At 43.4% G+C, this 13254-nt stretch overlaps 1 protein-coding gene across 2 annotated transcripts in view; it reads left to right on the top strand.

The window, feature by feature from the left end:
- The window catches only part of DNAAF9 (dynein axonemal assembly factor 9), a 132586-nt gene that overhangs the window by 28767 nt on the left and 90565 nt on the right, over positions 1-13254 (top strand). For both annotated transcript variants that reach the window (XM_075563923.1, XM_075563922.1), the window contains exons 2-6: positions 1305-1384; positions 4857-4976; positions 8807-8931; positions 9578-9674; positions 10536-10642. In XM_075563923.1, the coding sequence (XP_075420038.1) occupies positions 1305-1384; positions 4857-4976; positions 8807-8931; positions 9578-9674; positions 10536-10642 (529 nt within the window). The remainder of the gene's footprint in view (positions 1-1304; positions 1385-4856; positions 4977-8806; positions 8932-9577; positions 9675-10535; positions 10643-13254) is intronic.

The raw sequence follows: 13254 nt of genomic DNA, 5'->3' as shown, positions 1-13254 counted from the left end.
TTGGGACAGTGAGCATCATAGAATGCCAATTTAATAGAAGAAAGTATTCTTGCATTGAGGGAGTACTTCAGTGGAGGCCCAATGTCCTTCCACCACCTTAATACTAAACCTATAAACATAGGCACATAAATCTCTTTCCCCAACCTCATATATATATTTTCATATGTACATGTCTTTGTCTAAACCTCTATAAATTCCCTTTGCCTCCCAACTCTTTCCTCTATTTCCCTTGACTTTCCTTCTGTCCCACTATCATGCTCCGTCTCCACCTGGGTTTCAGCTATACCTCTTAGTTATATTACCCTTGATCATGCCCTACCATGCCTGCCACACCCACCTCACCACCAATTTGGATCACTTGTTGTTCCCTTGTCCCTGGGTTTGTCAACACCATTCCCTTTCCCCCCAACTTCCCCTATCCCATGTTCCTCCGGAACTGTTGGTCCCATTGTTTTTCCTCCAGATTGTTCATCCAGCCTGTCTTATTTAGACAGACCCGCGGAGATAATAATATGCACAAAAACAAGACAGAGCAAAACCAAGCAACAACATACAACAAAACAACAACAACAAACCACTGACAAAGAGCAAAGCAAAACTCAACAAGAAAGAAAAGCTTGTAGTTAGTTCAAGGGTTGTTTGTTGGCCTTTAAGAGTGTTTTGCAGTCCAGTCTGTTGGGGTACCACGCCCTGGCCACAAAGTGCACTTTCAGCATTCCCTGGGGACCTCGCTGCTCCATTCCCTTGCTGTTCCGCTGCTCTCCTTGTTGACTTTTTATAAGACCCCATCCAGTGTTACAGTCAGCACAATGTCCTCCAGGTTCATCCATGCATAAAGTATTTTATAGGTTCTTTGTTACTGTTTTAACACTGTTTGTACGTATATATCCTGGTGTGTGTACTTGTTCTTCCATTGATGGACATTTACGTTGTTTACACCTTTTTGCTATTGCGAATAGTGCTACAGTGAACATGGATGTGCATACGTGTGTTCATATCATTTCTTCTATTTCTCTGGAATATATACCTAGTAGTGGGATTACTGGATCATATTGACCATCTGTTTTGTAATCAGCAGTTCTCAGACTGTCAAATTCTGCCAAATCCCTTGTAAAAAATAGAAGGGAGAAAGTGCACGTTTATTTATTTATTGTTCAGATACTAACATTAAACCAGGGTTAATTTCTATCCTTCCACAACAATTGCTCTTCACAGCACAGTCACCATGCAGCCTTCACACAGGAAACCCCACTTCTCGTGAGGCTTGCTGGCACTCAGGGAGCTGTTTTCTGTTCTCATTGCAGTTGCAGCCGACTCCGCTGGGTCCAGAGCATCCTGACCCAAAGCAGCAAGTCTCAGCCGGACGGGATCCTATGCATCTTAGGTCAGTGCTGTTGTACAAGATGGGACTCAGGACTGGGGCAACCTGGCTTCCTATTCTCTGGAAAACTTTAATGATAGTCTCGTTGTGAGACCCTTGTGAGTTAGTGAGATAGTTTATTGTGCCAGCCTGGCTGATAAACACATGTGGGATTAATTGAAGGGCAGAGAGATATAAATGGCTTGGCGAGCCTCGCTTTTCTTGTCTCTCGCTCTTCGATCGCTGGACCAGTGTGTGGCTGCCTTGCTTGTTCTGTGCCTCAATTTGCAAGCTACACTACCTTTGGGACACCTAACCTGTGAACTGTGTCGCTATAATTTGAGGTCCCTTTAAGACTTGCCTTGCCAGAGAATTGGAATGTACATCTATGGAGCTGGGGACTGACGGTTGGTGACCTTCCTTGCTATTTGCTGCCTGTGCTGGGATAGCCTAGCTCTCTCTCTCTCTGCAGAGGACTACCTGGTGGCCCTCAAGACTAGAAGGACTGCCAGTGTCTCATAACTCTCTCACAGGAGTGACTCGCATGGAGGCATTTGTACTGCTTTATGATTTAACTGTTCATTTCTTGTATTATATATCTATCTGTATATAATTTAACAGTTCATTTCTTGTGTTTTATATCTATTTATCTTTATAAATATATATATAATTATTAGCAATCTAGTTTTGTCTCTCTAGAGAACCCTGTCTAACACAGTTAGTGTCTTCCCTGTCAAGTTCCCCAGAAATCTCTTGCTGTTTTAATGAAGTGGGGTGAGATTTCTGTGAGATAGGGAGCCTCTACCTGGGGCCAGTGCATGGTATCTCGTTTCTTCCCGCAGCGACCTTACAAGGAAGCAGTTTTACTCCTGTTTCACAGGTGAAGAAACTGAGACTCTGGGAGATGACATGAACTCAGAGTCATGAGATAGAAGAAATGGGGATTTATTTGTTCTTTAAAATTATTTTATTTTGAAAATGTGTCACATAATTTATAAATGAAAAATTTAAATAAACAACTTGGGCAATATGTGACTATATCATGGAAAGCAATTCTTTTGTTGTTGTTAAAATCATTTTATTGGAGGCACGTTCAACTCAGCACAATCTATACTTTAAAAAATCATTTATTGGGAGCTCTTACAGATATAACATTCCTTAGTTCAATCATTTCATGCAGTACTGTACAGTTGTTACCAGTCAGTTTCAAAGCATTTCGGAAAGCAGTTCTTAACCATGACAGTTACCCAGTTAATCCCCAGAGATAACACTGTCAACTGCAACCTTAAAAAAAAATACAAATGGAACCGTGCTGTCATGCTGTTGTTAACCGCGTGTTTGTCCGCCCATTCTTGCTCCACCATGGCAATCACTCTGACAGGACTTTTGTGTTGGACTTCGATTGATCACATTCTTTATGTCCCTTTCATTTATGTTCTTGGTATTGAGTCGTAGAGATACGGTAAATTGGTTTGTCCTCAGCCACCCAGTTTTCTTCTTTGAAGCAAATGTCTCTGTTAGTTTTTTGTTTGTCCCCAGACACATGAATTTGTGAGAGACAGCACTCAGAGTGGTTGAAAACATGGACTGGCTGCTTTAAAGAAGAAAATCAGGACAAAGGTCTTCATAGCCAAGGAAACAGACTTCGATGGTTGCCAAGTGGGGTGGAAGGGAAGATGCAGCACTGGAGGGCAGATAGGTGTATTGACTTGGCTGCAGGGGAAGAGAGTATTCCCTAAGAGAGAAACTAGGAAACAAAGGAGGATGGTAGGACAAGCTTTTGAGTTTGCTAAGTCGTTTAAGTCATTTAATACAACATTGATTATCTGAAATGTAAAGCCCCACCTAAGTCACAATAAAATATTACATAAAACAAAAAGCCATGAACTCTGGTGGCAGGTAGGTTTTGGGTTTGAACCCCAGCTCCACTCCTCCCTTAACCCAGACACTGGAGAGGCAGTTAGTGGTAGGGCTGGTATTCAAGCCAAAAGCTTCAAAATGCTTAAACAAGTGATGTTCTAACTCACTCACCAGATTCTCTTAGCTGTTGTCATCGGGAAGATGGAAGCTCAATTTGCTATGAATTTACCCTAAAACTCACTGCCATCAAGTTGATTCCTGCTCATAGCAACCTGAGAGTACATAGTCCACTGGTTATATAATTCTATAGCCTTTTCAACTTTCAGTCCTGGATAGAACCAAGCCATTCCTGCTTTTGATTCTCTTTCACTTTTGCCTTCATGGGATTGAGGAGCCATGGTGAGATGGTGCGTTTAGTGATGGGCTATTAACCAAAAGTAGGCAATTTGTGCCACTCACTCCATGGGAGAAAGATGAAGCTATCTGCTTCCATAAATGTTTGCTGTCTTGGAAATTCTTTGGAGTAGTTCTACTATGTCCAGTGGCAGGAGGAATCACACAAGTGTTGAATGGGATAGAACAAAGCTGTGCTGTTTGGATCTTAGCTAAGTTTCTGTCATATGCAGCCCCCAGCACCCTCTTACTTGTCTCTGGTCTCAATGTCTAGTCTAAGTTCTCGCCAGTCTCCAGTTGAATTTCCATTCTTGGAATTCCCTTTTGCTTCACGGAAACAGCGACCTACTGCCCTTGACAATTTCTCTTGCCTGTACTTAACGTTAAAGGCCTTTACCCAGGAACCAGCTAGTATGTATTGCCCAAGCTGTTGAAGTAGTAGTGAAGATAGTATTGTTTAATTTCCTATTCATTTGTCCCTAACTCAGTTCCACTGAACTCCTGGTAGTTATGCTCCCTACTTCCACCAGCTTGCAACACAGAGCCCCACCTCAAGCCTTAAAAAATCCTTATGAAATGAACGTGTTTATGGTTTATATTTTTCTTTGGGTCCAGCCCACTTTAAATGTCTTTATTTGATCATATGTGTTTATTTGGGGGGCGGGGTTTAAGATCTCTTTGAAAAAGAAATATCTCTGTGATCCTTATTCAAGGATCCTGGTGGCTCAGTAATCAAGTGCTTGGCCATTAACAAAAAGGGCAGCAATAAGAACCCACTAGCTGTTCCATGGGAGACAGATGTGGTGGTCAGTTTCCATAAAGATTTACAACTTTGGAAACCATATGAGGACACGTCTGCTCTGTCCTGTTGAGTCAGCATGAGTCAAAATCAACTCGATGTCAATAGGGTTGAATTGTGTTTTGTTTTGCTTACCTAATATATCAAAGAATATTGGCAGAGTTGGACCACATATTCTGGTTCTATCTTCAAGATTTAGTTTTTGAAAATAAGTGTTTCAGTGATCTGTACTGTTGGCTTGTCTCAACTCTTAAATCTATGAATCCATGTTAGGACACTTGATGCTGACATTTTTTCACAGAGAGTTGCCTCCTTTAGTTTCTGGTACAAAATCAAAGACCTTTAACGTGACCATCAAGTTTTGCAGAGCAAGAGCAAGTGATTTAGGCTCATGTGCACGCAGAGTACATAGTACAGCTCATCAGAGCCCCCTTTGCTTTGCAGGAATCGACAGCAGGTACAATGAAGGCTGCAGAGAGCTGGCAAATTACCTCCTGTTTGGTTTGTACAATCAGAATGGCAGTGATTTTGAGAAGACCGGGTTTTCAGAAGAAGTTCTAGATGGTAAGTATATTTGGGGAAATGCAGCGTGTAGGGAGCTTATTTTTTCTGGTCCTTATCTCCTAGTCTTTTTCTGGGAAACTATAATGAAGTTTTAAGCAGCCTAAATAAACCCCAGTAATTTTTTTGCCTTTTATTAACAAAAACAATATTTCTTCTTTGCTGGTATTTTAAGAAACCTCCTCTTGTTAGTCATATGGTTGATAACAGAGAATAAGGGACAAGCTATTTTGAGACCATGCAAGCTTTAGGGAAAAGCAAGGACAGGAATCGCTGTTCGACTTAACTTCTGGGCAAGATGATCTGTCTGTCTCCCCCTTTACGATTATGGGGTTTATTAGGGAAGTTAAGTTATGATTCAGGATCAGAAATGTGAAAGGACACGGTTTTGTCTGCAATGCCAGAGTTCTCTCTTGGTGCCCACTGCCTCTACATGCCAGGAGGCTCGGATTGTGGGCCATTGCCCTTTGAAAATCCGTACAGTTGTGAGTCAAGGGTGAGCCTGCAGGCTGTGCCTACAAGGACGACTTCTTGTGGCTCCCCAGCTTAGAAATAAAGGCTCTTTGTCCTGCTATGTCATTGGGAATTGTTTTCTGTGAGACTTTAATTCATGACGATGCGGATGGCGACAATGCAGACTTTCTGCCTGCATCCCCGCTCCCCAGCTCTGAGACACTCGTCCTGTGTTGGCGCTGCTGTGGGCTGTTGCCCAGGAGCCAGCTCTGATATCGCACACTGCACATCATGCCTTGTCTGCCAGATGGGCCAGGAGACACAGGAATAGACAAACAGAACTAGGCAGAAGACAGGCAGCCCTTGTGAAGCAGCTGTGGGAGATGTGAAAGCACACAGCTGATGTTGAAATAATCCAGGCCGGCTTTCCCAGGGGCAGGGGCAGTGTTTGCCCCCAGGGGGCATTTGGCGTTATCTGGAGACATTTTATGGTTATCCTGGGGCAAGGATGCTACTGGCATGAGTGATTAGAGGACGGGGACGGCTGCTGACCCTCCCACAATGTACAGGCAGCACCCAGCATCCTAGAAGTATCTGATCTAAACTCCTAATAGTGCTGAGATTGAGAACCCCTGCCCTAGTGTATGTGAAATTTCTGTTTGTTCTTTTAGCTTGATGAAAGGTTTCCTTTTCATTAGAAAGTGCAGGGATAGTAGGCTAAAATTATAATTATAATTTAGTTTCAGAGTTTGAATTTCAAAGACAGTTCCTAAATTTAAGTTATAGAATAGAAAACGGATTTGCTCTATAAGTCTTCACCCAGTGGACAATAAAACCTTTTGTTGTCATTTCTTAATGTTCCTAAAAAGACCATTTCTTTACACTAACTTCACTGGTCTCAAAAAAGATGGTTCTTACTAGGTCAATTAGAGAGTTATAAAAATATATTAGATATACAGAAAGATGTTTGTACCAGCGATACATTTTACTTCCAGTACATTATAGCCTGAAATGGAGTATAGAAATACTAAGTCCTTAAAGGTGTGTCATTTTTCTTTGATCATTTCACTATTACCTAGGTGCTTACGAAATAAGTATTTTCCTCCAGATAGCGGTTCTCAACCTGTGGGTCACAACCCTTTGGGGGTTGAACAACCCTTTCACAAGGGTCGCCTGATTCATAACAGTAGCAAAATTACAGTTATGAGGTAGCAACAAAATAATTTTATGATGGAGGGGGGTGCCCCACAACATGAGGAACTGTATTAAAGGGTTGCAGTATTAGGAAGGTTGAGAACCACTGCTTTACATTAAGAAACTTGTTTTATACAAATCCAAGTGGCTACAAACAGGTCACCAGATTTATTAAGCTTCTACATTTTGATCTCCAATTATATGAGAGAAAAGGAGTCACCAGGGATTTCTTTGTAAAAGATACTTTTATTTATTTATTTTTAAATATTTTATTGGGAGCTCTTACATATATCATAACATTCCATCAATCACATAAAACAGTATTGTACAATTGCTACCACAGTCAGCTTCAAGCATTTTCTTTATTTTTTTACATAGATGGCATATAATATTTTTAAGATACCATTAAACAATGTATTATTTAAGGTTAAGTATAATATGAGGGGATTTTTTTAAGTGTAGAAAAAATGAATTAAAATATAATGGCATCTTCCCACTTTCCCCCACTAAAAGATACGTTTAGAGTTTGTCTAAATTCTGTCACACTTTCTCCTATCACCTGTACGTTTTTAAACTTGTTCATGGGATGACAGAATCCTGTGAGGTCCTGACGATGCTTCGTTAGGTTCCGTAGGTGCTGTTGAACCCTGAGTCTTCAGTGTGCAGTAGTGTAGGGTACATGCATAGGAAGCCCTCGATCGATCGATGGATGGATGGATCCCCACGAACTGAATCCTCAGCAAGAAAGAGGTCCTCGGATGACCCGGAGAGCACGCTCTGGGAGGGGAGGCGTGAGGGGGAGAAAGGAGCCCTCATTCTCACAGCTTGCCCACTTTTTTCTAAGGAAAACTTGCTAAACTCATTTTTTAATTTTAAAAGGGATCAATAATTTTAGCAGTACGGCTAAAATCGCTGTGTAAAATACCTTGTTCATTAGCATACCCAACCTTTTCTTATTCAGAATAGAGAAATCATGGACTTGCTAACCTAGAGACCCAAGAAATGCCTTGCTAGACATTAAGTCTGATGGACACATAATTCATGGACCTTGCAATTCCATGGGTTACACACGGTACAGGAGTTGTGCACACACGTCCACTGTGGACTGCAGCCCTGACTCAAGAATCCACAGTGAAGAGCCTGCTCCATGCTAGCTGTCCTCGGACACGTGCATGCCTCCAGGGGTGGAGCCCAGAGTGGCTCAGAAAGCCAGTTTTTCCAAGGCTTTCTTTTAGGAGACCACCCAGCTGTGTGGCTGGGTGTGGTCAGTGCTCACCGGGCTTATAATACGTGCTCCTAGGGCTCTGTCACACTGCTACTGTGTTGGCCGAGCTCCGAACCTGCTGTCATGACTGCTCCCCGCTCTCATACACTTTTCTCAGCTCCACCACCTCTTCTAACCACTTCGCTAGCTTTTCTTACTAAAGGAAAGCCTAGTGCACTGAGTCCGGAAGCGCCAGGGACTGGAGCCTCCCCTTTTCTTCTGAAAGGTCTTCTTACTGCCTTCTTCCATGTTGAAAGCACCCCATTCCCGCCTCCTCTGATTGTTTACTTGGGTTTGTTTACACACTTGTGCTTGCTTTATTTTCTTACCTCACCAACAGCTGGTGGTTATCCCTTAAATCTGTGAGCTGCTGATCCATTTATAGAAGTCCTTCTGTGTGTCTCCACTTCCTGCCTCCCAGCCTTTCCTGTGTATAAAATTCAGCACACAAAGTAGCCCTTCCCAAAGCCGACAGGCAGTGTTTTAAGGTCCACAATTGGCTTGAACCTGGGGAGACAACAGCCAAGAGCTGTAGACACTGATGCCTGCTGGAGACCCAGTCCGTAGCCGTAGTGGGTCTTATTTTCCTGCTCTGGTATCGGTAGGGTATGGGGCTTCCACGTGACATTCTCTCTTCACTGGAGGATGCAGCTGAGTTGGGTCCCACAGATTGACTGCTGAACACAGTATGATGCTGAGTAGCAGAAGGCTAGTCTTTTGGCCTATCTGTGTTGCCATAACCAGCTCTGGAGAGCTGTACGTTTGCTTTGATACATGTTTCCTAATTAAGAAATATTCAAGTTAGTGTTTGTTGCATTGTCCCTGAAGCAGTTTTAATGATTTTACGATTTATGGGGCAGAAAATTTCTAAAGAAAATGCTCGTGGTGATATTGCTCATGTTCTGATTGTTTTTCCTTGCAGATATGATTATACTGATTAAGTCAGATTGTGTTCATCTCTACTGTAATCCTGTAAACTATCGCTATCTCTTACCCCATGTGGCACATTGGAAGAACCTGCATTTCCACTGCATGACTGAAAATGAGGTGAGAAGGAAAGGTAGAATTAGGCCCTTTGGAGACTGTCTAAGAACACTCTTTCTGCAACAGAAAGCTTCTCAAAACATCAAATCACACAGTGTGGCTGCACACACAGAAATGGAAAGTTTCATATTTCCTCACGAGGCCATGAGTAAATTGTCTGCCTGAAGGAGGCAAAGGGAATGGTGACAGTGGCACAAACGGTGTCAGCAGCCAGCCCGGCCCGGGCAGCCTGCCTCTCAGAGGTCGCAGGCTTGGGAACGCACGGAGCAGTTCTGCTCTGCACACGTGAGTCAACGGGAGCCAGAACTGACTCAGCACCGAAGAGCAACAGGTAGACTCAGGGACCTACTTCCTCGGTCTGCTGTTTAGTCACCAGCCCGAGCCCAGTTTCTCGGGCCTCGTGCCAAGAGAATTTTATAAGCTTTATGACATTTCGTGCTTGGAATTTCTTGGCATCTACTTTTGCTTCCTTTGGGGCTTTTTAAAAGGATTTGGCTGGAAACCAGATTGGGACTTGAGATTGGAAATTTCATGGGAAGTTGCGACCCAGTATTGAACTCAAGAACTGTCAGCTTTTGAGGATTATTTAGGACTAGTTTTATCTCTTACATTTAGGTCTCTGTTTTCCTTTCAATGCCCTGCTTTATAGTATGACGATGAGGAAGCTGCAGAAGAATTTAAAATTGCCAGCTTTGTGGACATGGTTCGAGACTGTAGTAGAATTGGCATTCCGTACAGCTCCCAAGGTGAGTAGCTAGCAGGAAGCTATCTGGAAGGTCGCTTGGGTTGTGGGAATTCACTGCCCCTAATCTAGTGTCAGTGGAGGCATTCAGCTGGGAAGCTCATAGATTCCTTTGTATTAAGGCAAAGGAGTCAAGCGGAATGCAGTTAGATCATTCCACCCTGGCTTGTCTTCCTAAGGGGGGTTTCTGCAGCAGCGCCACAGGCCGTGGTCTGAGCTGAGAAGGGGTTTCCCACACCTGCTGTAGCACTTACTGGACAGGAGGTGTAGACGCGGGGCCTCTAGGTAATTGGAATAGAAATTTGATACCTGTTAATTTTTTAAATGCTGATGTAGTGAGGTTCAAAAATGATGCGTAAAATAACGGGGGGCAGGAAACAGTTTTAGTAATGCTTGTGTCTTTTTTAAAATTAAAAATCTTTTCACGTGGAGGCCATTACTCTAACAAAGGAAAACTCTTCGATTGGGTAATCTTCCCTGGAGGAAGTTAATTGGCTATGTTTCATGAGAGAGAGGAGCCAAGTTTGTGTCTCCTCGTAATTATAGCTACTGGATGATGCAAGGCAGCTGTAATAAGCCTCTCTTTATTTATTTATCGACTTCCTTCCTTCCTTAGGAAACCAGAATGTGAAAATATTCTCTGAGGAAATCTGAATGCATGTGAATTCTTTGTGGCCTGATTTTTCTCTGGCTTTCACGTTGTAGTTTCAATTTCTGTCCGTTTTTTGGAGTTTCCATTTGATTTTGCTTGATGAGGCTTGGTGAGGGTGTGAGAAATGATGCTTGTCCGACGACATGAGATCAGGTTTAGACTGTTCTCCCCAGGATGGTATTTGATATGTGCTGTTGTGTTTGATTCCTCTAGGTCACCTGCAGATATTTGATATGTTTGTAGTGGAGAAATGGCCGATTGTGCAGGCCTTTGCACTTGAGGGCATTGGAGGGGATGGCTTTTTTACCATGAAATATGAGGTTTGTATGAAAAGTCGTTTGCTTGGTTTTTGTGCGCCCCCACCCCCCGGGTTGCTCCTGTGAAGGGTCCCCCATGTGAGTCTGTGTTGCCAAAACTCCTCAGAAAGCTGGCAGTGACCTCCCACGGGCCTGTGGCAAGTTAGGCAAACACTTGGAATGGAAAGCAATTTTCCCCAAGCTGAGTTCCCATGACCTCTCTCCTGGGACTTTCTCTCTGTCTCCCCTCCTCTCCTTTCCCCATGGTCTACTACCTCCCTGTCTGCTCCTATAGCACCCTGAACGGACTCTTTTCATGCTTTTATGTTATTTTACATTTATCACTCACCCCTGTTCACCCACCTACCCACCCCTGGCCTTGAACTTGGAGCTCCTTGACAACATCAATAATCTTTTTGTTGTTATTTGGATGTCAGAAATTCATGTAATTTGAAACTTATTCAAGATAAATCAAAGGAACAACACAGAATTTTGCACAAGTACAGTATACCAGAGGAATAAAAGGGTTAGCTTTTAAGTTAAGAGCCAGGTCTTCTGTTTCAACATTCGTGGCACTTAGATGACCAATCAATGTTTGTTAGGCCTGGTGGTCTAGTGGGTTATGTGCTGGACTGCAACAAGGTCAGCAGTTCAACTGCACAAGCCACTTCAAGGGGGAAGGATAAGACTTTCTGCTCCACAATGATTTACAGCCTTGGAAACCCACAGGGGTCGTTCTGCTCGGCCTCTGGGTCACTGTGAGTTAATTGACTTGATCCAGGGCAGTGAGGGTGTGTGTGTGTGTGTGTGTGTGTGTGTGTGTGTGTGTGTGTGTGTGTGTGTGTGTGTGTGTGTGTGTGTGTGTGTGTGAATTATTGAAGAGTGATTTAATGGGAGTGAATTTTTAGTGAATTAATAGGAGAAGGGCTGCCCAGAGTATAGCTTAGGAAGGGTGGCTGGGAGGTTGACAGTGTGATCACAGACATCTGAGTGCCCCAGAAGGATCCCCAGAGAAATGACCTGCTCCTAGCGCTAGAAACCAGAGAGGAAGAGGGATATTCTGTTAGGATTAGAGCCCATACAACCTTTGGAGCAAGGCAGGGGCCACTTATGGGCTTCTGTAGTGCTCCTAGGAAATGACTGGAGGCTGGCCTGGTCGAACTAAACTGCTTCCTTGACTGTAGAGGAGCATGACCAGGGGCCCAAGGGAAGTGTGCCGCTTAGACTCACTTTTCCTGTTTGAAAACTGCCTTGTGGTCACACTGGCAATAAGTCAAGGCAGACCATAGGTTAGAAAAGCTTACAATTTTATCATGGTGATGTATCTTTTTAATTATTTATTGTACGAGGGGGCTTCAAAGAGTTCATGGAGAAAGTTCATTATCTTTTTATTCCATTTTTCCATGAAGCGTTTTGAAGCTCCCTTGGAAAATATATAATTATGTTGTTATATATAAAATGTAATCTATAATTATATGTAAAAGTTACTGTATAATTATGCATAATATGTTATGTATTATACATAATTATATTATTAACTAGGCGTTTATAGAGTGCCTACTATATGACTGGAACCTATATGAGCCAGCTGATTAATTCTTAGAATAACCCTCTGAGTTGGATACCATTGTTATTCCTATTTTGTAGAGTGGTTTAATAAATTCCCTAACGTTACAGAGCTTGTGAATTTTAGGGCTGGAGCCAGGTGCAAACCGTCTGGCTGCAGAGCCTGCGCTCCTAACCCCTGGGCTACAGATAGGATAGCATTTCAAAGCAGTGTAACGAGAAGCCGAGGGGCTGATGCAAGCCAAGTGAGACAGGCCTTCACTTTGTCCTTAAGTGCGGCACATCCAAAAGGGGAAAAAAATCCCCTTCCCCAAACCTTTGATAGGTAATGTAGCTCTTTACTGTGAGTGGCTTTTTAGGAGGTAGGGTAGCCAATGAATGTGAAGCAGCACCCAACATCTAGGAGAACTCAAACGCCACCTCAGTGCCCTTCTGTCGAGTCCAACTCAGAGCAACCCTTCAGGACAGAGCCCGACTGCCCGCAGGGTTTCCAGGCCTGCACAGCTACGGGAGCACAACCTCATCCTCCTGCCGCAGTGAGGCTGGCGGGTCTGACTGCTTTCCTTATGCTCGGCAGCCCGACCGGGAAGCCAGTACACCATCAGAGATCCTCATGGAGTAAGAGCGACCATAAGTCTCCTCTTGAGGTCACTTTCTCCAGCTCCTGCCTTTTCTCCAGCTACTAATTTTAAGCACTTTTCCTGCCATCTAGTCCCATCAACCTCCTACCTGAGTTCTCTTCTTGACCCTGTCACTCCCAGTGCTTGAAGGTACAGAGCAGTGTGGCCAACTGATGGACACAGCCTAGTCCTCTAGTCCTCTAGTCCTCTCTGATTCACTCTGTAAGGGAGACCTGGGAACTACTTGAGCTAGAAAGGCTCGTGCTGGTGCCAAAGGGATCAGTTATCAGGCATCAAAGAATAAAAAATCACATCATTGTGTGCTTACCTACCCCATAAGATCACTGGAGACAAATGAGTGCATAAGCAAATGTGATGAAGAAAGCTGATGGTGCCTAGCTATCAAAAGATACAGCGTGTGGGGTCTTAAAGACTTGAAGGTAAATAAGC

The sequence above is a fragment of the Tenrec ecaudatus genome, chromosome 12, assembly GCF_050624435.1.
Source record: "Tenrec ecaudatus isolate mTenEca1 chromosome 12, mTenEca1.hap1, whole genome shotgun sequence".
Taxonomy (NCBI): Eukaryota; Metazoa; Chordata; class Mammalia; order Afrosoricida; family Tenrecidae; genus Tenrec; species Tenrec ecaudatus.
This window is presented reverse-complemented; position numbering and strand designations above follow the sequence as displayed.